Below are 27,549 nucleotides of genomic sequence, written 5' to 3'. Positions count from 1 at the left end.
TGGTGAGGGCTTTGGAGGCTGGCTGGTGACCTTGAGTTAGCCAAGAAACTCTATCAAAGAACAATCTAGGATTGTTCTTATTATTCACAATTAAGTTAGAGAAGTAGACAGCCTTGGCAGCAGACTTTCCCAGACTAACATGCCATATTTGATAATGGATTTCTAACTTTGTGCTGCACCACTGGTGTTCATGTTTTTACAGCTCTTTCTTAGTTGGCATAGGGTGTTCATGAGGACACTTCTGGGTTTTTGCTGGAGCCACCACATCCAGCATCCCTGAGCGCCCCATTGAAGTTCTCAGTAAGTCGGTCCCAAGTTAAAATCATCTAAGGCCAATATAGCTAGAAGATATATGATATTTAAGGACATTTTCATAGAAACCAATATATTATGGATAAACATATCAAATACAATCAGTGAGTGATCTAAAATAGGTAAAACAGAGGTAGACCATAGCCCATCACCAAAACTAGTGTATGTCTTGGTGCTGATCTGGATACAAACTGTGTGAGACTGAAAGACTCAATAATGTTTAAACATTATTTTACTCGAGTCCCCACAGTATATGTGAATGTTAAAATGACATTACATACATGTCATTTAGCAGACGCTTTTATCCAAAGTGACTTACAGTTACAACCTGCCAGGGGTGGAGTTGAATGGTGACCATGATGTCTCTGCAGGGGTACCGGTCTAAACCACTGAGCCACTCCACCCCTAAAATCCCACACAATCAGGATTCTCTCATAATGTAGAATAAACCAGGATAAAAAGTCAGCAAAATTACTAATACACTTATCACTATACATTGGTGGACTATAGATCACAGCTATCAAAGCAAGTGACAGCTTGTTTATAGTGAAAACCTGCAGTTCAAAGCTGAAGTAAGTAAGGATCACCTTACGCAATCACTTTGCATTTAAAACAACAGTCATTTAAAACTGAAGCCTATAGGAGAGTTAAAGCAGCTGCAGCCAGAGGGACAGAGATCCTCCAGGGGCGCTAATTTCCTGTCAGGAATCCACGTCTCTGTGATACACATCACGTCAAAGTGAGTGGGAATGCGATGAGGCGTTCAGGAGAGCTATTCTGACTTTCGTCTCCTGCTCAGTCGGCCGTGCTGTGCAATCCACCCGCCGCAGGTTCTCCACACAGACAACGCCGTTTCTGCTGCACCTCCTCTACACACAGCGGAGCTGAAACTGAGGTGGTCGTCAGCAGAGACTGTACTTCCTGCGGCAACTCAGGAAGTTCAACCTGCCACAGGAGCTGCTGGTGGTCTTTTACGCCGTCACTTTCATCACTGTGTGGTTTGGCTCCACCACAAAACAGGACCAGACCAGACTGCAACGGACAATCAGGTCTGCAGAGAAGATCATCGGTGCTGGCCTTCCTTCCATCCAAGATCTGTACAGGTCCAGGCTACGGAAACATCTCTGCAGACCGCTCACACCCCGGACACAAGCTGTATAAACTGCTGCCTTCAGGCTGTCTGCGAAAACAAGCCGCCACAGAGACGCTTTCTTACTCCAGGCTGTCTCTCAAATGAACAATTAATGGTCATCTCTGCACTACGCTCACTTGCACATTCCGGTTATATTGGCAATACTTGTACATACTTGTATATTTATATTTTTATATTTGTGTCTTCTGCTCTAAAACTCTAAAACTGTTTATATATGTATTGTTTGTTTGTATTAGAGAGAGAAAAGTGGAACCAAGTCAAATTCCTTGTTTATGTGCACAATAAAGTTGATTCTGATTCTGATTTAGAGTTTTTATGGCACATTTCCCCCGTTTTAAATGAACTTCACCTCTTCAGCCCAGTCGTTCGTCTGCATTATGCATGACTCTCCAGCGTTCACGCTCAGACTGCTCACATGTTACCAGTAAAACTGCCTTCTGCAGGTGCCTACTGTAACATTCATGCAATGTCAGCTGACGATGACAACATGTTTTTTTTTAATGGATGAACACTTTGCAGCTTAGCTGATCATAGAGAAGAGATATAAGAGAGGAAGATGGATTTCGAATGGTTGACCTCAAATGCCCAGATGCTTCCCTTGGTGCTGGATGCTTATGAGTTTACTCCTTAACTTAGCATAAACAATTTTTTTCACCCTAATACGCATCATTACGAGTCATGAAACCCAGTAGGCAAAATACACAACATCTTCCAAGGCCGAAAAAGCTGCTCCAAACTGACCAATTTAGGAATAAAATTCACAAAAAGCAGGGCAGGATGAAGTGCTTTGTGCATACTGATCAGCCAGCTGTTCCCAGAGATACCCAGAGGTAGAGAAAACTAACTTGTTAGTAATTCACAGGAGAGGAGGAGAAAACTGTGGGGCTGATTTGGAAAAAAAAAAGAAAACCCAGAATATTTATTACTGCTGAAAAACAACACAGCCTCAGTGGAAGGTGGAGGGAGAGAAGTTCTGAGGAGGAAAAAAAGAGATCAACATGGAAACTACTGTGAGCCTATGTTCAAAATGTTCATTCATTCATTGTCTACCACTTACAGTAAGGCGGGCTCACACAATTCACTCCCACAGTCACACCTGGTCACTATAGAGCGCCCACAAAAAACAAAATCCCCACTGCATGTATTCTGAGAGGCCAGAGTACCTGGTGAGAACAAGCAAACCACACAGAAAGGCCCTCGGTAGAACCAGGATTCAAACCGGTGACATTGCTGTGAAGCAACAATTCTGGCCACTGCCTCACCATGTTCAGAAAATGTCCAAAACTGGTGTTTAGAAACACTCTTGTGATGATTTCAGTGATTTTACCCAAAATCCATGATGAGTCATGGGCATGTGACAAAACTCCAGAATTAGAGCAAAAATGCTATTTGAATTTTCAGTGGTACTATTTTTCAAATATTTGAAAATGATAAACTCCAGCTCATGAGAACTAGTGAAAGTAATATGGGGTTGACAGTGTGTTAACGGGAGCTAACGGGAGCAGCTAATAAACATTTGCAGATTTCTTCACTGTAGAACAAACAGAGGAGACATTTAAAGAAGCATTCAAGAAACCTTGTAAATGTCATCACTTCCACAAACACACATGACGTCCTGCTAATGATACCAGATACACCACAAATTGTCACCTTAAGTGTGATGTGACGGAGCCAAATGAGTTAGGTGCACATGATACGTTTGTTTTAGCATTAGCTAAAAATACAGAACCAACCTTAACCGAGACAAATGGGTTAATTTATTGTTTGTCATGTACTGATGAGTAAAAACATGTTACTGGTATTGGACACACGCATTTTATAAAGGAAGTGACATGACATGCTCTCTGTTAGCTCACTCTGGGGCAGTGATAACACACTTTATGGAGAAGACAACTGCTCCAATGCCTCGGACCCCATCAGGTCACGTCAGAGAAAGAGAGGAACAAAGAGACTTGAGAGACACTGGAGACAGAGAGACAGAGAGAGAGAGAGAGAGAGAGAGGTGGCGGCAGACATACACAGGAGTTAGCACATTGGTATTCACGGCTGGATTCAGCTCAGCCATCCATCTCTGCCTCGTACTCTTCACATCACATTTGCCCTTCAGCACAGCAAATACCTCACACACAGTGGGTGGATACTACACATCTGCTCACAGGGGAGCTGGACAGTCCATCACACACACACACACACACACACACACACAGACTCATAATCAGATGTGTGTGTGTGTGTGTGTTTGCTGACAGCCTGCTCTGCAGAGCTGCAACAAAAACAAGCTTTTTAATTGATACATGGGGAAATCAGATGTTTAATTTTCCCTGTACCTCATCGTTATGTGCATCACTATAACTTTGGGCCACAGGTTCAATGCATTATTGATGGCTTGCAATTATTTTTCATTCAATTTTCATTTTTTTGAAAGCAGTGCGGTTGATTACTGCTCACTCTGGAAGTTTTAGGAGCATTTCCATATTATCATTATTATTATTATTATTATTCTCTGACCATAACGGATTCTCCTCTCAGAAAAACAGTCCCTGGACACTTGTGCTCTTTCATCTGAAAACCAGGTCCTAAGATTTCCTATGGGTCATTTCAAGTCATTTCAAATGAGTCAAATGTCGACGTGACAACAGTATTGAGAGTAGAAGAAGTGGTGGAAGTGTACCAGAGTACTGTCAACAAGGTAATAGCAGCACCTTTTCTATCACATATCAATTATATTCACATGCCACCAGATGAGGGACACCACTGATCCACAGCCACCCCGTCAGGTGGTGTACCACAATACTGTAGACATGGTAACAGTATTACAGAGTGGTCCCACTCTGTGCTCTGTCAACTCATCCATTCAACACTTTACTTGGTTTACTTTGTTTACACTACAATGACTACAGAAACACAGTTGCTCGTGGTGTCTTTTATTATCTTTTATAATAAGTGATGTCACCACTCACTGATCTAGAAACAATCTGAGCAAATAAAAGTAAGACTTTCATCCTTTAGGCTGAATGTTTATCTAAAACGTGACTTGACGATACTAAAGTGCAGAAAAGCAGAACAAGTGAGCTTGTGCTGAGAGGCAAAAGAGGGAGGAGAGGGGCAGTGTTTGGCAGGAAGTGAAGCTTATGTGACCTTCTGATCCTTAAAATTACATATGAGGGGATCAACATGGGAGCCGGGGGCTGTTTGATGTTAATTCAAGCTTTACATGAGCACATTACTGGAGAATTTGGACATTAAGCAAGGGAGAGCTTCTTCCCACAATGCATCATAAAACAACTCAAGCAGAGAGCAGTATGAGGGATGATGAGTATTATAAGATAATCCTAATAGAGACTGAACTGTGGGATAAGGCTGTGTATATCTGAGGGATGGTGATTTATCAAAGGCAGACTATGGGGGATTTGAACCCTGTGGAGGGTTTGGACCATCCTTGTCTGAATTAAGTAATGAATCCAAGGTGTGCAGACCAGAATATCATGCTCAGTACAATCTGGGGCTGAAGAAAATTAAATAGAGAGATATTTGAAAAGCATATATACGATATATACAACAACATGCCAGTGTTACATGTTACATGAGCAGTTTTCAGCCATGAACCAGACTGTGCAGCAGCTACCCAGCCAACACCAAGGGTTCCAGGAATCTGTCACCAGCCAGATTGACCTGTTAAACCAAACCCTCCAACGCATGCTTTCCCACCTGGATTCCAGAGCTCCAGCGGTGACTTCTCCATCGCTGTCGGCTGATCCAGCACCTCCTGCCTCGCCTTCCAGCATGTTCCAGGCTTCTTCTCCTTGTCTCGCCTCGCCCGAGAAATTTTCAGGGGAATCAGTGACTGTCGGCCTTTCCTCACACAATGTGACCTGCACTTCAGGATAATGCCCCAGATCTATAACTCCGACTTCACCCGGACTGCCTTTGTCATGTCCCACTTGACCGGTCGAGCAGCAGCATGGGCCACAGCTGAATGGGATCGCAACTCCTCCGCCTGCCATTCATCCGACAGGTTCATCGCCGCCCTACGACGAGTGTTTGACCACACGACACCAGCGAGGGTAGCGGTGCGAGCTCTGGAATCCGTGCAGCAGAACCAGGGCAGCGTTGCTGCTTACGCCATGAACTTCCGGGCCGCAGCAGGATCTATTGTGGACAGTCAGGACATCGTCGTGTCCGGTAGGCAAACCACTCACATGGTCCCGACAAACACTTGTTAACGTCCATAGCCTGCCTAGCTACCATTCCCGGGCTCTGACCAGAGTCAGACTCCAAAAGAGGATTACAGGTGGGGTACACCCTGGACAGGACTATCTTAGGGCAAACCATTCTTTCTCACATTCACACCTTTAGATCAGACCTTTAGAGTGTCCAATTTGGACTGTGGAAACACTGTCTGGGGGGGGGGAGGGGTTTGTTGCTCATTCCAGACTGGTGGATGCTCTTCACACTGTACAAGGTCTCTTTGTCAGATCTGTTCAGCGTCGCCCAGAATCATCTCAGGTTGTGGTATACCCCCCCCCCCCAGGAGTTCCAGGATCCTCAGACTTCACCACACCAGATCTGTCGGGCCTGTGAGGTACCTTAGACTGAAATTTAGTCTGTGTTTCAGTGACAGACACTTCAATCCGTGATGAAGAACAGGAGGAAGAGGGGGCCCCTGTACAAAACTCTCATTCATGGTGAGTCCTGTCACGATGACTCAGTTTGCCTTTTCCACCTGATCCGGGCAGATGACCACAGCAGTGTTCCTGCTGTGTCAGACCGTCTCTCCCACAACTGAGCTGCAGGGGAAAGTGGCAGTGAACAGAAATCAGTGCAGGTCTTTCTTTTGTTTGGTTCAACATACACTCTGCTCCTTTTGTCCTCTCAGTCGACGTTTAAAATCACTTCCTCTTTATCTTACTTTCAAAAAATTGCCCCCATTTTCTTCTTTTGCCCCAATGAGCTGATGGCAGATGCTGCACATCTCTCTTTCTCTTGACTGATGCCAAGTGTGAACTGGGGAGTTTCTCTTCTCCTCTTGTAAAATATTGTAAGGTCTCCATCTTTCTATGTGTATGTTAAGTCCCTTGAAATAATGTATGGTTGAGATTTGGTACTATACACATTAAATTTGAGATTGTACCATTGGTTTTCTTGGTCCTCTCCTTCGTCACTCATTGCCCTGAGGCTCATAGTCCAAGACTCCTTTAGCATGTGGAAACCTTTATATATTCATTGTTTATTGTGGTTTACTGACGTATTGTTGTCACTTGTCTCATACATTTTCTCTTTCCTTTGACATTTAGACACTTTAACGGTTTGTGAGGTGTTTGACGCCTTTGCAGCAGATTTAGGGATTAGGCAAATTGGACACTCACTTGATCATAGGTGTGAGAGTGAATGGTTGTTTGTCTCTATATGGCTCTGCGATGGACTGGCAACCTGTGCAGTGTGTGACCCCGCCTTTCACCATATGGCAGCTGGGAATGGCACCAGCGCCCCCCGTGACCCTCGTGTGGAGGTTAAAGCGGTAGAAGATCAGACTGGGAAGCAGCAAATGAACTGCCAATCTGAGATCAGTAAAAATGTACCTTTAAAATGATCATTCACTCATGATGAATCAGCTGTTAATGTGTATTTGTTTAAAGCTGTGTTTCTGCCTCTAGTCTTTCAAACTAAACTAGTCAAACATAAGACAGAAGTATGACAGCTGACATCCAATGTTATTCTCCTAAAGAATAAGGAGGGATATGATGGTGTGAATATTAACACCTGTCAGTTCTGTGACAAACTCCCCCAACAACAGATTTTAATACCTTACTCTAATTGGCTGCAGCACCAGGAAAATAAATGCTCAAAAGAACAGAGAGAGAAGCACAGTGTGTGTGTGTGTGTGTGTGTGTGTGTGTGTGTGTGTCGTACTCTTGCCAAGCTGCGGGCATGGCTTGCGTGCCTGGGAAGGAAAACAGTTCATAACAAAAGCAAAAAGAAAATGAGACAGAGGTCCAGAATGAGAATGGGTGTGTTTGGGAGTTCACAATCCTCCCTCAGATTTTTGTGTGCTGGCTGACAGAGCGGCTGGACGAGGCCAAATATTCACTGACAAAGTAATGTGAACACAGAGAGACGAGCAAGGAACGAGGTGAGGAATAACAAGGAGGCAGTTATGCAACATTACACATGTCAACTGCCGTCAAACACCAACGAAGAAGACGATGACGAGGGTCGACCACAACAATGAACGGTTCTCATCACAGTTTGTAACTGTTTTCTATTCTTTGCTCATTAAGACACGCATGTCATACAAACATGATGCAAACAATTCATATCTTTGCATCAGAGCGAGGAGGAGTGAATCAAATAATAAAAAGGTTCAAGTTTCAGTTTTGAGGATTTAAATAGTAACTGCAATATCTGTCCTAAAATCAGCTACCTCAACCCAGACTGTCCCAGTTTTGATCTGAATGTCCTATTGAATACCGAAAATATGAAAATATCCCGGTTATCAACACCATCATTACTGAAGGAGAATATTTTGTTCTTGGCACATACACAGGGATTCATTATGCTCTGGTTGAGGTACAACATTTAATAATATGAAACATAAACAAAGCAGCACATGTCACACAGCTGGTGTCCCTGATAATTTAGAAATTGGATAGTGAAGCTGTTATAATAATTAGTGATCATGTTTAATAGATTCACAGTGTGCAGAGATGCTCAGATGCAGCAGAACAGATCGTATATTCAGACTCTGCTTGGAGAGCAGCTCTCCTCAGAGGTCAGTGGACCCACACACACACACACACACACACACCAAACCTTTGTTAACATACCACCAACAGGCTCCATGGTGACCCTTGCACTCCACTAATGCTGTGTGTGGGGGGGTGGCTGAGGGAGGTAATGGGTGAGAAAAATGTTCACACATGAACCTGACCTCTCAGTTTCAGCCTGGGTCTCTCACCCCCCCCCCCCTGCAAGCATTCATCAAACAAAGAGAAGCTCAGTGAGACATGCAGTCACTGTGCCTGACACGATCACAGCAACATGAGCTCAACACACATATGAACGCACACCTTGACCCGTTACCGTGGTGACCAACGAACATCTCTATGATTGCAAGGTGAAATAATCCTGAAACTGTTTCAGAATCAAGGTTTTCCTGTCCGCTCAAAGAGGTCAGCATGAGGTCAGCATCTATTTGACAGTTAAAGGCTACGGCTACACACCATGGTTTATGATGCTGCACACAAACTAAACACTGTGCATCCTAGGATGCAAGCAAATGAAGCCTAAACTGAGAATAACCAAATCTATGTTATTCTCATGTCTCATGTCTCATGTCTCATGTCTCATGTGTCATTTAAGCAGACACAGTTTTTATCCTGTGAGTTTGGTGCAGGACAGCATACAGATGCACTCTCTTTCATATAAAGGAGGACATTATGTTGGCACATGTTTATTTACTTATTTATCACCCTTTCATCTCCAGAATGACATGATACATCAATGTCATGTCCATCTTTTTATTGTAATAAATAATATTCACACAACAATTAGCATCACCTTTTCACTGATGTAACACCTGCAACATCATTAATGCCTCTGAAGCCTCGTGGCCAAGTTTCTTCAAACAAATATCTTGAACTTGAAGCATAAAGCTGCATAGTTGATGTTCATTCCATCATTAACAAATAATATGTTACCTTTTCCTGATTTAAGTTTGTATTCATACATTTTCAACATGATTTTCCACTTTATCTTCCCTTTAAGGATGAAACATCAAACTAAAAAACAATATATTGTATAACTGAACATAAACAGATGAATGTAATGTTATTTTGTGTGCATGAAAAGGGTTGTGAGTATGAAGTCTATATACACTATTTTATATTATAATCCTCTTACCTGTGTTGTATATATGTTACTGATATAAGCCTTAAGGGGGCTAAAAGAAAGGTCCTTTGTGTCATGTACTGTACGTGCAGCTGAAGCTGTGCAGCATCAGTTCATCTCAGCTGAACTCACACACAAACCTTTTCAAGCAACAATAAATAAGATGTGGAAGTCATTCTGGCAAAAAGACACTAAGTATGTTACATCAGTCCAATTTCCCACATCATTCCCCCGAGGACAGAGCACAGAGAGGAATGTGAGGCTTTATTCTGACACCCACAGAGACACAGAGAGACACAGAGAGGCTCGTGTGACCTGAACAACTCTCTCTGGTCCCTTTGTTTCAAATACATGATGATAACGTGATGATAACATGAGTCAATGAGGAAGTGAAAGGTAAACCAGAAGTCTACTACGTTTGGAGCTGCTGAATCAAAGTGAGCATGTTCAATGTCACCGCCCACATTACCAACCACTGATTTATCCACTGTCTTTCTCGTCACCCTGAAGGACACAATTAATGACTGTCCTGCAGACATCATCCTGTCCTTTTCTTTGTCACCCACAAAAAAAGGAAAATGAAAGCAATGAAAACATGCTTCTCTGCGTGTGTTGTTGTTGTTTTTGCTTTTGCCTCTACACCTGAAAGAATACAAAAGTGCCTTAAGATACAGTAGAAAAAAAATGCCTTTATTTTCTCATGTTAGGTCGAGACTACTTGACTTCATTTCTTTCAAACATATACTTTGTAAACCACGCTTGGGCAACACAAGAACTGTGTGGCAAACCCGTAACATCCACACAACGTTACCTCAAGTTGACTGAAGTTGCTCAGCTCAAGTGACAGATCGACGTTGTGATATTAGCAGTTGACTAATATCACAACGACGGGATTTGAAGCTAAGATGAGAAACAGACTCAGAAACAGAAAAGTCGAGTGGACATCGAAAGAAGACGGTGAGACATGAAGAGACACTACAAACACAGACCAAACATTTCAATTCCACACTCTCACGTCAGCGTGAAACACAGCCATATGCATCATATCTGTTTCAGCCATAAATGAGGCTCTCGTCAGCTCACTACCGCAGTGACCTTTTCCAATGTCGCCTGTGAATGAACACACAGCCCTTTAGTAGTCATGATAATCACTGTTAGGACCAGGACTTTGACCTTGGCTTAAACACTACAGCCCTGAATAGACAGTACAACCTCACACACTGACCCCCTGACATTATACACACACACACACACACACACATAGATGCACTAAACCTGAGACACTGACCCCGACAGACTGGCGTGGCCCTTGCAATCAGCTGCACACCTGCTGTCTGACCTTTCCTTCATCCTCAAAGAGCCACTGCTCTCTTCACAGCAGCATTTTATTCCCACACACATGCACACGCACAGAGAGTGACGTGCAGCTCAAAGCTTCAGAGCGCTTCCCTCTGCACGGATATAGTACAACTACACTTTGTACTTAAGTGAAACAGATCAAGGTTTTCTCCTTTGAAACTATTTTTTTCAGTATACGTTTATCAATTCAATAAAGTTTTGGATAAAGCTGCTTCACCAAGTGTCCAAACACAAGTAGACAAAATTAGTCTTACATGATTTGAAGAAGTGATGATGAGGTCTGGGACGTTTTCTAAGTGCACTGTTAATCCAGGCCAGACGACACCAGACCCCCCATGAGTAAAACCAACAACCACAAACACTGCCATTCCAGACTGTATATTGAACTAAACAGAGGGCAAGTTAAAAGCTATTATGCCCTGCTGTATTCCCAATTTATCACAGTGGCGAAAGCAAATGGTTTATTTTGCACATTTTTCAAAAACCAAATGTGTTTTTTCCGCAGCACTCTGTGGTGCAGCTGGGTAGAAACAGGGACTGTGATGTCTCCAGAGTAACAAACACTCGCCAGCGACTCCGTCAGAGCAGAAAAGCTGTGGTGTGACTGCTAATTGTCACAAAGGAATCCCAGCCGAGCACAATCACTGTGCACCATATTACAGCACAACATGACAAAGGATGCACGTGTTTATACACTTTATACACAGCACTAATGTGAACAACATTAGTGCTGTGGCGTGACCAAAACATCTAAAACATCATGGTTACTGCATTAGGGGATGATGCTCCAGCTTTATCTACTGTGCAAGAGTGGACAGGTGAATTCAAGAGGAGTCCAGAGAGCCTTGAAGATGACAAGGATGGTGAAGTATGGCATGTGGACCACCGGGGAAAAATAAAGCAAATTTGTTCAAATTTGACCATTGCATCATGGTCAGCCTGTGAACTATAGTGTGTGTGTGTGTGTGTGTGTGTGTGTGTGTGTGTGTAGGAAATAGGGGAAACTTTTGTTTCAAACCTGGTGCAGACTGCATCTCCATGAGTCCTCCTGTTGCAATGAGAGCTTCCAAGATCCTGACATGATGCTCTGGGTTCACGTCCCCACTGTGGACAAGAGACAATATGATTTTACTTCACAAGACAGAAAACAATGCTGCTGTTTTTACCATGAATATCACAATGTTGGATATTGTGTCACCTCCTGTTTTCACAGCAATGATGTTGTTTATTTGGACGCTATTTGCTTGATTTTCCATTCACTGATATACTGGGGTCTATACTGGTAGTAATATAATTTACACATATCTTGTATGCTTTTAAAATCTGTATTTATTTATTAAAACAAGTGCAATTGAAATTGCAGAAAAAAAAGTGCAGACACTGCACTTCCAAATTCCACTACTAACCAGTCATTTTTAACATTTATCTCACATTTTGTAAGACTATTCTTCATTTTAAAGTACAGAATAAACACATTTGTGAAAAAAACGCAACTGCAACTGTACTTATGTGTACAAAAGTACTAACATTGTATTTCCAGTGCATATTGCATTTTAACCACACCACGTTCCAAATTATTATTATGCAAATTGTATTTAAGTGTCGTTAAGATATTTTTTTTGGTTTTTCATTAAACTCATGGATGGTGTTGTGTCTCAGGGATCTTTGCATCACTGACTCAATGTCAGATCACCATTTTCAAGCAATATGGGAAAGGTATGAAAACCTTAGATATTTCACGAAAACTTAAGCGTGATCATCGTACTGTGAAGAGATTTGTGGCTGATTGAGAGCACACACTGAGGAAGGTGTCTGCCAGACAAATGCCTACAATTACAAAGCAGCTAACAGGTATTTGAAGCTGCTGGTGTGTTGTTTGACAGTTCCTCTTCACTGTTGTCCTGTCGCATTTGATTGCTGATCTTAAAGTCCAGGTCGAGTTGCAAGTCTCTTTACATTTTGTCAAGTCGATTCTAAAGTCATCAAATTCAGGACTCAAGTCCAAGTCATGTGACTTGAGTCCACACCTCTGGTTACTGGTAACAAAGGAACTGCATTAAACTGGTTTAAATCTTACTTATCAAAGTGTTCATGTTAATGATGCATTTTCTTTACCCACAACCCACGTTTTCATTGTTATGCAGATGACACACAGTTATACATATCCATGAAGTTGTATGACAGTAATCAAGCTGTGAAGCTCCAGAAATGCCTTATATAACATTAAGACCTGGACCTGGATGACACATAACTCTTTACAAAACTGAAGTAGGGAGGCTGGCTGAGGGTGGGTGTTGGTCTAAACAATGCATCATTCTTGCTATTATACCTTTGTATACCTAAGTATGAAACCATTGCTATTAGTAACTGTATCGGCATTAACAGAAAATCAGTAAGTGTGAAACAGAAGAGGACTTTAAAAACAGGGTTTATCCAGAATCCAAATGAGGCACAAGGGCATCATGGGTAAAAATATGAACTGGCAATGAACACAAGAAGGTGGGGCAGAACAATTTGGGGGAATTATCAAATTTAATTACAATTGTTATCATGATTTCAATTTGATTTGAGATATAATTATCCAGTTTAACTTCCATGAACTTCATAATGGAAAAGTGCCATATGGGTCCCAAGTGGGTTTGTGGCACCCATATTTGCCCTCTTCAAGTCCATGTTCACATAGTTCCCTTTCCAGGCCACCTGGTTACTAAGAGGGCACTAAATGTGCATCGGCTTGAAGTGGGCAAACTATGCACGTCCCATATGGTTTCAGTGACATGGGAAGTCCATGTGGGCTAACACGGGTGGAGCCAACATGGAAACCACGGACAAACTCACTCGGGACCCATATCGTCAGGCTGAATATAACCTTAATGAGGCCCACATGGACGCACTGGCAGGGCAGTGTGGGAAAATCTTAAAATGCCACCCTTGTGTATACAACCAATACACTACTTTGGGAAAACAATGATGTCACAGCCCTACCTCTGTCGCTCATCTTCATTGTCTTCCTCTTCTTGTGTTTGGAGTTTGCTTGATCTATTCAGTTTGTGATGATTATTTGCCCTGGCTTTGTTTGCTCAGTTTCTGTGATTGGAAACATTGTAATGTATACTTTGTATATCGGAATAATGCTGTACTGTGATGTGCATGCTCTATGTGTATTTCTGTAGCAGCGTTACACCACCGTGTACAGGCCTGACATACTGTATGTGCTACAGCAGTTTGAGTTGTTTTGGGTGTTTTCGTGTGGACGGAAAACACCCAAAACAACTTGAAACATCATTTCTTTGGGAAGAAAAATATTGTAAAGTGTTTGTGTGGATGAGGCCTTCGTCTATTTCCCAACCCAGCTTTTTTTTAAGTTAAAGTGTGACATCGACCGACGGACCTCCCTCATTCCCTCACTCACAAACTCTCTCTCTCCACTTCTGAAGACACCTCACCACAGCTGGTGAGTGTCAGCTGTGTTGAACAGCAGGTTCAGGCCAAATCACAAAATCCAACAGAAAAATGGCCAAAAGCAAACTTAGTACATAAGAGTAGAAAAACAATAGCAGCATTGGCCGGGGTTGAGGCTGCAGCGTGAACAACAGAAGCAGACGTTCCCACACACAGAAAAAAAAAACAGCTGGTTGGAATAGCATGGCCTGCTCTAATGGGCTGCCACACTCTTAGTGCGCCTGTTGTGCACGTCAGAAGAAGATTGTTTGACCCGGCTATGCAAACAATCCCTGCATGTGACTCACTGACTCACTGACTGCCACACACACCACCACAAGCAGAAATTCCTCGGTAATTTCTGGAAAAACAGACACAGGCGAGCTTGTCCAGGCTACAGAGAAACAAAACAACACCGTCGTGTTCTGCTCTTAAACTACAGGATGTTGATATTATAGCAGAGCCAAATATCATGCTTCATTTTCCTGCTAGCCAGAGCACATCCTTAAAATGAAAAGAACAGGTCTTTGTGCAGGAACTAAACCACTTTTGATTTGATTTGGAAAAGAACTGGGTTTGATTTGGTGAGTTAAAAACAGTGGCACGTTAAAGGGTCAGTTCAAGGTATTTGAATTGGTATCTAATGAGACGACGGAAGGACTTGGGCGCAAAACTTGGGGACAAAATCGAATTGAATTTGTGAAATTTGGAAATATGTCACAGTTCAAAGTTCACACAAATAAAAGAGTTAAGATATAACAGACTTAAACAGACATACTATTATCAAGTGGCTAAAATCAGTTTTTTCTAGTGTCCCTGCTGGCAGCCATGTTTTTAGTGAGAGCGAGCGAGCGTCCACCCAAATGCTGTGTTTGAAATAATCATTGGCTTTGTGCAATACATGGAAAGAATTCATGAATGGTTGAGATGCTTAAGAGCATAAATGACATTGAAAAGATGTGACTTTATTATGTAAAATGAGCAAAAACTAGTCCAGTGCTACATATATTGTGTAAGGCTATGCCTCACTCATGAGTTACTATGCCTCACTCATGATTTGAAGGTTTCCCAATGTTATGCCCCACCAGTGTATTATTTGCATTATTAACTAATGTCAAATGCCTTGTTTTGTCCTGAAGGATATTCAGTTTGTTGTTAAAGAGAAGCAAATAAACCACAATTAATGACATTAATGACACAATGATACACAACATCAAATAAAATCAGATGTAAACAACACGACAAGCTTCCACCAAACATTGAAATGTTTTCTGTTCTTTCCATGATTAATTAATACACTTGAAATTCTCTCAATGCTTTCAAGTGCAGTCGCCATCAGTATAAACCAAGGTCAGCTTAGCTCCACTTTGTCAGTTCATTTCTACCAGAGCCTGAAACCTCAGTCCCGTCACTATGGTTACCATGCACATCCATACATAGAGTAAGGATCAGGAATGAAGGATGTTGAATGATGTAAAAATATTTTATTTTATATATGACCCACAATGTGTAAAAAAACGATGAATGAATGAGAGAATGGGTGAAGCCTTCCACACCTGAGAAGTGAGTGTTTGAAGATGGACTCTGTGAAGGACTGTCCCAGCAGCCGAGGGCTGGCCTGGTTGTGCAGACTGACCCGAGCCAGATGTCTGCTGAGATGGACCAGAAGCTGGTGGTTGGCCTGATGGATGCTGGGAGACTCCAGGATCCTCCTCAGCCTGTCGCCACACTCCTCCACGCTCTGACTCTCTGTAAGAAAAAGAACAATATGCAGAGGGTTTATTTTCTATTCTTTTAAACATTAACACTTTTCTTTTCATGGATTCTAAGATGTAGGTGAAGACATGACACATCCTAGCTTGGATGAACCCAGCTCAGTCTGCTTGTAATTAAATTTAGCTCTGAAGACACTCAAGAACCAATCACAGACCGCCTGCTGTGCTAGGGGAGGGCTCAAGAGGATGACGACAGAGAATCTACATGGAGCAGCTTCTGTATACGTCCAACATGGCGGCCGTAGAAGATCAGCTGTCTTTTGATTCCACTTCCATCCCTGTCGTCACTGCAACTACAACTAGCACCTTTGTTGACATGTTTCCGGGCATCCAGATCCCTGGTTTGATTGGTGGTAGGTCTAGAATGAGGTGCCTACACCCTTTCCAGACCCGTACTCAGTCTCAGTAGCAGAAGCCATTGGGACTGTTTGATTGCTGTTCCCTGCAAATCCTCATTAATAAAGACTCTTCAAACCTGGGAACTTTGGGTCCACATTTGTATTCACTTACCTGACAGTGTAACCAGTGCACGCATGCATGCAACTGCTGATATCATGTGTTCCTCTGTGTCTCACATATCAACACCTTCATTGTTGAAATACATCTCAGCGTTTTGAACACACACACACACACACACAGACACACACACACACACACACACACACACATGTGAATGCTTGTAAAATGTATAAAAGTCACAGCAGGAGACAGCACGGGGGATAAGACCGACTCCTTTTCTGGCATTAGCTGTTCAGAGAACGGGCCGTGTTTGAAGAGGACCAGACACATTGACGAGCGCTCTCACCACAGGGCCTTAGCCACTGAAAACCAGCTGCAAACATCTGGCTTCAAAGCGTCTGCTGTGTGCTCGGTGTATGATGGGGAGGCTCGGTGTGAGAGCGCAGATATGCCATTGAACAAGAATCCACACAAGCGTTCATCTCCTCTCCTCTGAATCTGTTTGTCTGTATTTATAATCACAGCTGTGCTCATTAGATGAACTGATTAACTTCCCGTGAGATGAAAGACAGTTTTCTCACCACTTCTGTCGCATTTAGCATGCAGTGACAAAAAGGGTGGGCCACACAGTGGAGTAGTGGCTAGCACTGTTGCCTTACAGGAAAAAGACCTGAGTTCATGACCCAGTCTGACCGAGGGCCTTTCTGTATGGAGTTTGCATGTTCTCCCACTGTGTGCATGAGCTTGAGAGTGAATGGTTGATCATCTCTGTCCAGGGTGTATCTCGCCTTTTGCCTTATGTCAGCTGGGATTGGCTCCAGCCCCCTGTGACCCTCATGTGGAGGATGAAGTGGTGGACAATGGGTTAATTTAAATGACATGTTCCTGCAACATATATGATCAGTCCAATACCACCCACAGCAAGGTTTTTTTTCCTTTTTCAAAAATGACCCCTTTTCATTTTGCCTAGTAAATATATAGTATATATATATATATATATATATATATATATATATATATATATATATATATATATATATATATATATACATATATATATATATATACATACATACATATATATCTACAAACGTACAGACTTGTGCAAGTCCACAATTCTCTTCCTGATATCTTGGCTGATTTCTTTTGACTTTCCCATGATGTTACACAAAGAAGCAGTGTGTTTCAGAAGCTTCCAAAGACATGAAATCTTCATTTGGGCTTTCCCAAATTGTTTAAAGGCATAATAATCTTAGTGTATGTAAACTTGTGACTTTGAAGAAAGTAATAAAAAATTGTCTAAAAAAATCCTTCTCTCATTATTCTGGCATTTAGCAAATAGAAATAATTTTGGTAATCCTACCGGACCTAAAACAGGAAAAGTGATTGTCTGATTTCATGTCAGACAGTGAGAAAAAAAAGCATATGTGTCTTTTTATATAGTGTATGTAAACTTCTGGTTTCCACTGTATATATATATATATATATATATATATATATTTATGTAAAAAAGTGAGAAGAGCCTATTTGAACTCTCACGACCTGACCTCTGGATGCCATATTGTGACTACGAGGTCAACAACAAGGTCCAAGAGATAGAACAATAACAGATGATAAAACAAATGTTTTCATCTGATTTCAAATGCTGGGGTTTAGCAGGTTTAGTTTAAAGGGGTAAATCATTCCAGAGTTTTACAAAAAAAGATTACATTTCTAACCACTGACTAAAATGTTCATTTACAGTTAATAACAATGAATGAAATAATGAATTATAATGCAGAGAAGGGCTGCTGTCATGCAAAGGTCATAGGAGGTTCAAAAACTAAATAAATAAGAGTATTTTCAATGAAGTAAATACAATTGCTTTGAAGCAGATGAAAATATTCAAAGTACAAGCTCTCTGTGTGTGTGTGTGTGTGTGTGTGTGTGTGTGTGTATTTGACTATATTCTATGCCGGTTCGGGCACTGCAGTGCTCTGCATGTGTGTGTGCTCTTTTGTATTCAGGTGTTAGAATGCTGATGTGTATTGATCGTCTGTATGAGGTATTGGTGTATCTGGCCCTCTAAAGTGCTCAAATCAATTCTAATATCACAGAGTGCCAACAGAGAGCTGCAGGAACTGAGAGAGCAAACTGCATCACCACCAGAGGAGCTGCAGAGCTTCAGAGACCATCAAGGTCCGAGAAGACCTCACACTTCATTACACAAATATCTAAATAATCTTCTCTTTTCATTATCAATTTAACTCCACTTGTGTTGTCGGGGGGTTATATCTGTTTTATAAACAGCACAGCTTCTCATGTGCTGATGGATGAAGTGTCTCTCATGGCCGAGGTCTACGGTGGCCTGGAAGTGTAAACCAGTATTACAAAACTTGAAACAAATTTACATTTTCCAAAACAAATTTACAAACACTTTTACAAATACTGAAACTAATTTAAAAAAGCCACAGTCCTTACAGAAATGTAATGTATTTACTATTGAGCTTTTAAAAAAATAGAATGAAATAAAATAAATCATGCTATTTTTATATTTCAGGATGTGTTCAATCCTAATAGTCTGTTTCCTTGGTCTGATGTAAAAGTGATACATTATTATGTGATCATAATGTGATCAGAACAAACTTCCATGGGTTGGTAAATGGAGCCGAGGTGACAACGAGGTGTTCTGTAGATAGGGAGAGAAAACAATGGAGATGACTGTGGTAAATACGTATTTCAGAAAGATGGAGGAACTTATAAGAGTGGAGGAAGATGCTCACAGGTCGATTCTATACTATGCATGAGACTGCAAGGTGATGCAGGGGAGAATGAGGCTCTGCAGCATCGTCTGCACGATGACTTTGGAAATGAACAAGAGGAAGCGAGTGAAGGCGGAGACAAGGATTAAAAGGTGGAAGCTGACAAAGGACAAATGTTGTGCAGAGTTCAGGAAGGACTTGCATAGTGTCGTGAGGGGTGTGTGTCTGTGAGTGTGTGTGTGTGTTATTACGCAGGTTTGTGGAGACTTAGTTATCTTTACAATCACACTACGGGGAAAAAAGTCAAATGATTATATTTTAAGGTGAAGACATGTTGTATTGTTAGGATCAGGCCAGTAGTAGTTCTGGGTAAGGTCAGAGTTAGTCTCCTGGAAATGAAGTCAACGTCATGTCCTCTGAAGTCACGGAAACTGAGTTTTGTGTGTATGTGTGTGTGTGTGTGTGTGTGTCTTGGGTGGGCAGTGATGGATGGCTGACAATCTGCTGCATGCTGAAGGGGGTCATAAAAATGACCTCTCTTTGTCTGACTACAACTGATCACAGACCGCCACACACACACACACATGCACGCACGCACACACACACGCATACACACGCACGCACACACACACGCACACGCAGACCCTGGCTGACCCTGCTGGTCAGTTAAGGTCAAGGCTGGAGAAGGAACTTGGTCTGTATATCTGGCTACATGGACAGTGGGGGTTTAGTGTGTGTGTGTGTGTGTGTGTGTGTGAGAGACATAAAGACGATCAAGCAGAGTTTCCCAACAGAACGATTTCCAAGCTAAGTCACATGAATTATCTTATAATGACCTTTAACAATATGCAAAGAAAACAACACTGAATTGCATAAACCTGGGGCTGCAGCTAACAATCATTACTTTTCATGATTGACTTGTTTGGTCTATAAAATGCAGAAAATTCGATTTTATTATTATGCAAAATAGACTCACCACATACGACATTAAGATAAGTGTATTGTAATTCATTAGATTACCCACAATCCCCTGGTAGAGTTCCCTGTTTACCAAGAGAAAAACATAGTGACGAAGGAGGAAATGAACTTTTTTCCCAGTTTTTACATCATAATGATACGTTAAAGACAAATTCTAGTTATATATATCTGTTATCATGGTTTTAAGCCACACCTCTTTTTTCCAGGGTTTTTATCGAAATGTATATTAGAAACCAATATCTATCTGTCACTGATGTCCAGATGGACAGTGAGTGGTCAGTTAGAGTCTGCCAGCTGCCCTTTGTCATCACCATCACATCGGTTTTCGTTTGTGTGTGTGTGTGTGTGTGTGTGTCGGGGGGGGGGGTTAGAATGCAGATTAAATTATTAAAATAAATGACTCAGAGATCGAGGGAGGGTAGGAGTGTGACATGAAACAGATAAATCTCCTTTGCCTCTTTCAGCTTCTTCATTTCAGAGATTCAATCCTCCCATTTATCCGGGCTTGGGACCGACACTCGAAGTACACTGGATGTGATGCTGTGATGCTGTGATGCTGTGATGTTGTGATGCTGTGATGCTGTGATGCTGTAATGCTGTGATGTTGTGATGCTGTGATGTTGTGATGCTGTGATGCTGTGATGCTGTGATGCTGTGACGCTGTGATGCTGTGACGCTGTGATGCTGTGACGCTGTGATGCCAGCTCTAACAACTGAGCTGAACAACTGAACATTTTGCTAATGTGGCAAAATCCCAGTAATCCCAGTTGCTTCACTTTGAAAAGAAGAAACCAAAAGACTGATTGTGTTGAAGATGTTGCAGACACAGATGATGGAGGATTAGAGGAGGATTACATCCATGTCATGACAACAGTTAATAACAGTTAATAAACAACAACAATAAAAGAACAAAGACTGCTTGTGAAAGCGAATGTGACTGGGTTCATTTAAGGTTGACTTTGACCCATAAATTAACAGTATTTTACACTGATTTCATTTCCAAAAGCATCTCTTAAGACACACATCCTCCAAAATCCCCATCAATTCTTTGTAATAATCTTGTGTGAGTTGTTCCCATGGCAGGTCTGTGTTTTATGGAAACACTTTCCTAATCTGAACATATGATCTTTACTTCTGTCCATGTACAGGGATGATGTAAGACTGACTGGACACAGATCACAGAGACGAATAAGACGGGGATTTAACAATAGATCAGTCAAACATGATCTTTTTATGAGGAACATTTCACAGATCCAGTGCATATGGTTAAAATCACACACACACACACACACACACGCGCCCCCTCACAACAAAAAGGTACAAAACATTCACAGAAATGCTTCACTAAGCACATTTCGTTCAAATGTAGGCTGTTTATTATGTATAATAAGATTATAGAATATTTGTCATATTTCTAATGGCTGGTTACACTCAGAGAAATATGCATTTCAATTGCATATATAATTCCCACGCTACAAACGAAAAAGCCAACATTTCCAAATTCATTTAAATGTTCTTGTTTTAAGAGAAACATCAGGCGATGGGCTAAGCAAATATTGCTTGGCTCAAATGTTGTAAATAGTCACTTTCAGACTGTGACGTAAATTAAAACTAGAACAAAGTGGCAAAACCAAAGCTCTTCAAGAAGGAGAGCAGACCACAGAGGACATGCAGCTCTTAAAATAAGAAAAGAAAATCTTGTTCCCTGTTTGGGAACCATTGTTCTGTTTGAGCTTTAAATAAGCTGTAATATTTTAAGACAAAATAAGTTGGAACTTGTTTATTTATTGATTAATTATTATTATTATTATTATAATTATTAATATTATTATTATTATTATTATTATTAATAATAACATTTACATTACATCCATTTGGATTCTACCATTTTTATATTTATATATATTTAGAGTTGTTAACTTGATTTTTTAGTCAAACATGAATGAAACAATTGACATTTATGTAAACGTGTAACATTGATTTTCACCCTATGTCAGCTGGGACTGGCACCAGCGCCCCACACGACGATCATGTGCAGGACAAAGCAGTGGAAGATGAGTGAGTGAGTGAGTGTCCAAACCCAATCTCATTCATTTTGACTGGATGAATCATGGTCGTGTCACAGCTGGAGCCATATTTCAAACATGTCCAAACATTTTTCACTCATTAAATTTGATTGTTTTCACCAGTTTATTCTGATTCTAAAGAATTAGATTCAATAAAACTTTGTAACTAGTGTAATTGAAATATAATCAAAACATGTGAATACTTAATAATTAAGTATGTGTATGTCTAGGTGTTAAATGTATGCATCAGCATACATTTTGGTATCAGTAGATACTCAGTGGGTAGTGCTGGGTGGAAAACTATTGTTTTGTTTGTGATATACATTTTCCATTACATGAAAAATGGAAACACTGTTTTGGGGGGGCCCCTAACTTCTTACTTGGTGGGTTTACTACTGGTTATCAAAGTTGTGTCACACAAATGGGAGATTATTTTTCTTAAAACAAGAACATTTTAATCAATTTAAGCATATTTGGTGAAACATGTACCTAAAGCTAAAGCTTCAAACACACTCTTTGCTCTTCAAGTGACCTCTTACCAAATCTCAAGTTCAATTCCAATGGACTTAACCTCACGCGACCTCCACAAAATACTTTCAAAGTGCTTCATCCTGACTCCATGAATAAGTAACGCCAAAAAAACAGCTGTCGAGAGAGAGAGAGAGAGAGAGACAGAGGGAGAGAGAGACAGAGAGAGAGACAGAGAGAGAGAGAGACAGAGAGAGAGAGAGAGAGAGACAGAGGTAGAGAGAGAGAGAGACAGAGGGAGAGAGAGACAGAGAGAGAGACAGAGAGAGAGAGAGACAGAGAGAGAGAGAGAGAGAGACAGAGACAGAGAGAGAGAGACAGAGAGAGAGAGACTACATAATTGAGGAGGTTTTCAGTTAGAGATCATGTCGAGCAGCTCAGCCGTGTAATATTTTAGAAAGAGTTTGCAAGGAAGTGTGTGTGTGTGTTCTTCCACCCATGTGTCTGTCTGTCTGTCTGTCTGTCTGTCTGGACTCTCGAGTGTCCACACTCACACCACCCATGTGTCTGTCTGTCTGTCTGTCTGTCTGTCTGTCTGGATTCTCGAGTGTCCACACTCACACCACCCATGTGTCTGTCTGTCTGGACTCTCAAGTGTCCACACTCACACCACCCATGTGTCTGTCTGTCTGTCTGTCTGTCTGTCTGGACTCTCAAGTGTCCACACTCACACCACCCATGTGTCTGTCTGTCTGTCTGTCTGTCTGTCTGGACTCTCGAGTGTCCACACTCACACCACCCATGCAAAGCACAGAACTCTGAATGTCAAGGGAGGATTCATGAAAGATGAATAAGAGTGTTTTAAAAGCTAGAGAGGGCGGAGTTTGATGGCAGATGAGAGGTCACATGTCCTGCTAACTACCTGGTTATTGTTGTTGTTGTTGTTGTTGTTTTTCCTTTTCTTCTGTCTGTCTGTCTTTGTCTTTGAGCACCTGCCAAAGGGACTAGATGCAAACGAGCTACCTGCTAACTTCTGCTAACCTGTGCATTGTCCCTTTTTAAATATATAAATAGACAAATAAATAAAATCCTCTCACCTTCTTCTTTCCTTCTTTCAAAATCAGAGACTTTGTTAAAAAGAATTTTCCCCACTTCCCTAATCGCCCCCGTGGATACTTATCACTTGACAGACACTCAAACAAAAGAAATGCATGTCAGGGTTGTAACACTTGCTTTAGAACCTCTTCACAGATCAGCAATGGACCTCTGCTTTAAAACTGCTCCATACCTCCTCTATGTGTGTCCATCATGGCCTGATTCAACGTAAAGTCCTCCACAGGATTCATCACACCAATGCAAAGCTGCCCAGGTTTGAGTGACGCCTGTAATAGATGGAATCACTCTCTTGTGTTTTGGTCGAGAAGGTTCGATACCATAGTTGGAGCTGATGGTCAAACTATTTCCCCTAACCCAGTATCAGCTATTCTGGGCTGATGTTCACGTCTCTGTCCTGGCTTTCTCAACGTTGATGGCTCTCCGGCTGATTCTGCTTGATTGGAAACTTTCTCGCCCTCCATCATGTAACCGCTGGATCAAAGAAGTTCTTTACAATCTGAAACTGAAAAACTCCCCTGACCCTGACTGATCTCTGATGTGGAGGAGGGACGAACTCCTGTCCTTTTGATCTCATTTTGATTTATTTACTTTGTTCATCTTTTCCAATAGTTTCCACATATTTTGTTTTATTTTAATTATTATTATTATTATTTGTTGTAATTTACTTATTCATTTATATATATTTTTTCTCTTATGAAGGTATATGTGTGTGTGTGCATGCTAGAGTCCTGACCTGAAGTGTGTAAAATCTGAATAAAAAGAGTTGAAAAAAAAAAAAAACTCACACACTGCAGCTTTAAATCAATTCTCCACAATCTAAATAACATAAAAAAAATAAATGAAAAAATGAAAAAAAATAAATAAATAAATGAAAACATAAATAAATAAATAAAATGACATGAGCTACTGACAAATATGAGTTCAACCCTACAGTACATGACACTTCTATTACAACTTATAGAAGTTATATTAAATACATAAAACCCACCAAAATCATTTTCACTGAATGCAGATCTCTTGTTTTGTCTCTTCATGGAGTTGAATTAGTCGGTCTACGTTGGTCACCTGACGTCTTTTTCAACGTACTACTCATGGACTAAACTCCAACTAAAACCTTCCAGAAAGTTCTCTTTCTAAACTCCTTCCACCAAATGAGCACAAAGAGAAACAAGCATTTCTAACATGACCGATGACCCGAGCCAATCCATCCATAGTATTTGTATTGCATTTATTTTTCAAGTCTCTTTTTTTGCAGCGTAGGCTGATGAAACAGAGACCTTTCCCCTGAAGGTACAGTACATGTAAAAACATCTGCTTGGTCACAACTATTCAGTCATGTGTGACAAGACAATAGATGCACAGCCACAATTGCCCCATAGGGAAGTGAAACTGCACTAAAGTGCCTCACACACAGGAAATCTAGCTCTCCCCAGATGCAAAATCCTTGGATGGAGAAGGTAATATTTAAAGTTGGAGAAGCTTAGACACACCACTCATGGCTGTGTCTACAACAGTGAATAGTCTATGAAAAGTGTGATTTAGAGATGATTTTCCTCTGTATCCCATGACTTATGTGATGCTGAAAGACTATGATGGAATTCACCTGACAAACTAAACAAAACCTCTTTACACAGATTAGATTTTGAGAGACTTTAACATAAATTCAGGCTCCTATTGGACGATGCCAGGTGTCAATCACCCACTTTTTTATCATCCATCTTCCTCTAAATGGGAACATCATTTACCCATTGAAGTGTTGTACACTTCAGCAAACATGAAATTAGCAAGTGAGACCATTATCTTTTTAGTAAAACGTTTGTTGATACGTACAAACTACTTTTCCCATAGACTTTCATTCACACTGCCCCCTGGTGGCTATTCAGTATAGTCTTATTTCCTGTTGAGCAGCAACCAGCAGATCAATAGAGTGCATCCATATTTGCTATATGGCCTATGGTTGTGTGTGTGGCCTGGCCCTGTACAACAACATAGTGTACCATAGTGTACCTTGAGCAGTGTAGACCAGCTCACTGTAGACCGTGGCAGGGATGATGGGAGTGTCCAGGTCCTGCAGGAAGCTTCTGAGTGCATCCGTCAGAGAAACCACATCATACTGGTCCAGATCCACTGAGACTGGATCTGAGGGGACAAAAGGACAGAGACAGCAGCTCTTAGGAGATTAAAGTTGTGATGTTTGCTGGTTTCTTGGTTCTAAGCATGACCGGGTTACCATGCTTGGTTTTTCAGAAGACACTGAATCACAGGCCCTTAGACAGGGAGGGAGACGGAGAGAGACAGAGAGAGAGAGGGGGGGGGGGGGGGGGAGGGAGACGGAGAGAGAGAGAAGTGACTTTCATGTTGGGGAACAAAAGAGTCAACTCACAAGTCTAAAGAAAAGTGAATAACCTTCATATTCACTTTCTAACTGCCACAACAAACAAGCCATTAAGCAAGTGTGTCCCTGACTTGGGGAAAATGTCCTAATGACCATACATCAAAGTAGACCAGCGCCTATACTGGAAGGAAGTGGACTGTTCGGTACAGGGGTGACAGTAGCTCAGTGGTAGAACAAGATGACTTTCAACTTGTGAGTTCAATTCCCAGGTCCGCCAGTCTACATGCCGATGTGTCCTCGGGCAAGACACTTAACCCCACGTTGCTTGTGACGGCTGTGAACGATGAGTGATAGAAAAAAGACTAGAAAAACACTATATAACTACAGACCATTTACCATTACAGTTTAGGCATGACGACATTATATAACAGCTAAAACTCACACTCACAGTGAGAGTTATGACGTCATTAATCACAAAGCTGAAGGTTGCAGCTTCCTGGTTAGCAGTTAAACTGGAAACTTAAAGGAAACTTACAATGATTGTCGTGTTTTTACATTTCTTACTGATTAAAGTGACTTTTTGTAAAGTCTTACTGTATCTCTGGATGCCAACATCAGCATCATTATTATAGACTTGATTTTGACGTTGATTTAAGTTGAAATACTGACAAATGAACAGTTAAATACTGACAAGCGTCCAGTCAGTATGTTGCTTACTTGAGAACACAGAGTAGTGAAGGAAAAAACAACAAAAAAACATGCAGAATAAAAGTAAACATGGGATCAGCAGCGATGTGATTGGTCAGACTCTCCAGTCTCATAATCACTTGTTTCTGGGAAAGGATGAAAGATGCTGAGATGTCTGAAAATGCACAGATTTATCCACCATGATGTTTCTATGTGAGCGCTCCAGCAGCAGATTAGCAGAGGACAAATCACACTCTTCATGACCTCAACTTTCCTCTTTTACACTTTCTCCACTTTTTTTTGCTGTTATCCTTCATCCCTTCTGCTCCTCTTCTTCCTTCATGACCTTTCACCCATTTATCTTTTACCTCTTAAAACACTCACTCTATCTTCTTTGTATTTTCCCGTTACACTCCATTGTTCTCATTCTGTCCTCGTCTTCCTCCCTCACCCCCCACTTCACCATATGCAGTGGACCCTCTAAAGTCAAAATGGCTGTTAAATCCCATTGATTTGCCCCTTTAACTAATGCCTGACTAAACTTAACCAATCACCACAGGCCAGTGAACCAGCAGGCTATTAATATCAATAGATGACCTCTTCACATCACCGTGCTGAGGCCTGTGTTATCGTGGAGGATTCGATCACTCCAACATCCAGACAGAGTACATTTGCTGTTGGAATGGGATCAAGAGCACAAAACAATGAGTTTCCTGAAGAGCAGCCTGCAATCTGTTCATTTGAGAGGTGGTATTTTTTATATTAGGGTGAC

The 27,549-nt window shown here is 41.4% G+C and overlaps 1 protein-coding gene across 2 annotated transcripts in view; it reads right to left on the bottom strand.

Annotated features, from left to right (window-relative positions):
* pik3r3b (phosphoinositide-3-kinase, regulatory subunit 3b (gamma)) overlaps positions 1–27,549 on the bottom strand; it is a 201,264-nt gene that overhangs the window by 70,174 nt on the left and 103,541 nt on the right. The window contains exons 5-7 of one of the 2 annotated variants that reach the window (XM_058638360.1): positions 25,763–25,894; positions 15,709–15,901; positions 11,730–11,815 (exon numbers count right to left, since the gene is read on the bottom strand). In XM_058638360.1, the coding sequence (XP_058494343.1) occupies positions 11,730–11,815; positions 15,709–15,901; positions 25,763–25,894 (411 nt within the window). Of the gene's footprint in view, positions 1–11,729; positions 11,816–15,708; positions 15,902–25,762; positions 25,895–27,549 lie in introns of those variants that run through there. The other variant, XM_058638363.1, reaches the window with a different exon arrangement.

This window comes from Solea solea, chromosome 9, assembly GCF_958295425.1.
Source record: "Solea solea chromosome 9, fSolSol10.1, whole genome shotgun sequence".
Lineage (NCBI taxonomy): Eukaryota > Metazoa > Chordata > Actinopteri > Pleuronectiformes > Soleidae > Solea > Solea solea.
Note: the sequence above shows the minus strand (reverse complement) of the source record. Positions and strands in the feature narration are given on the sequence as shown.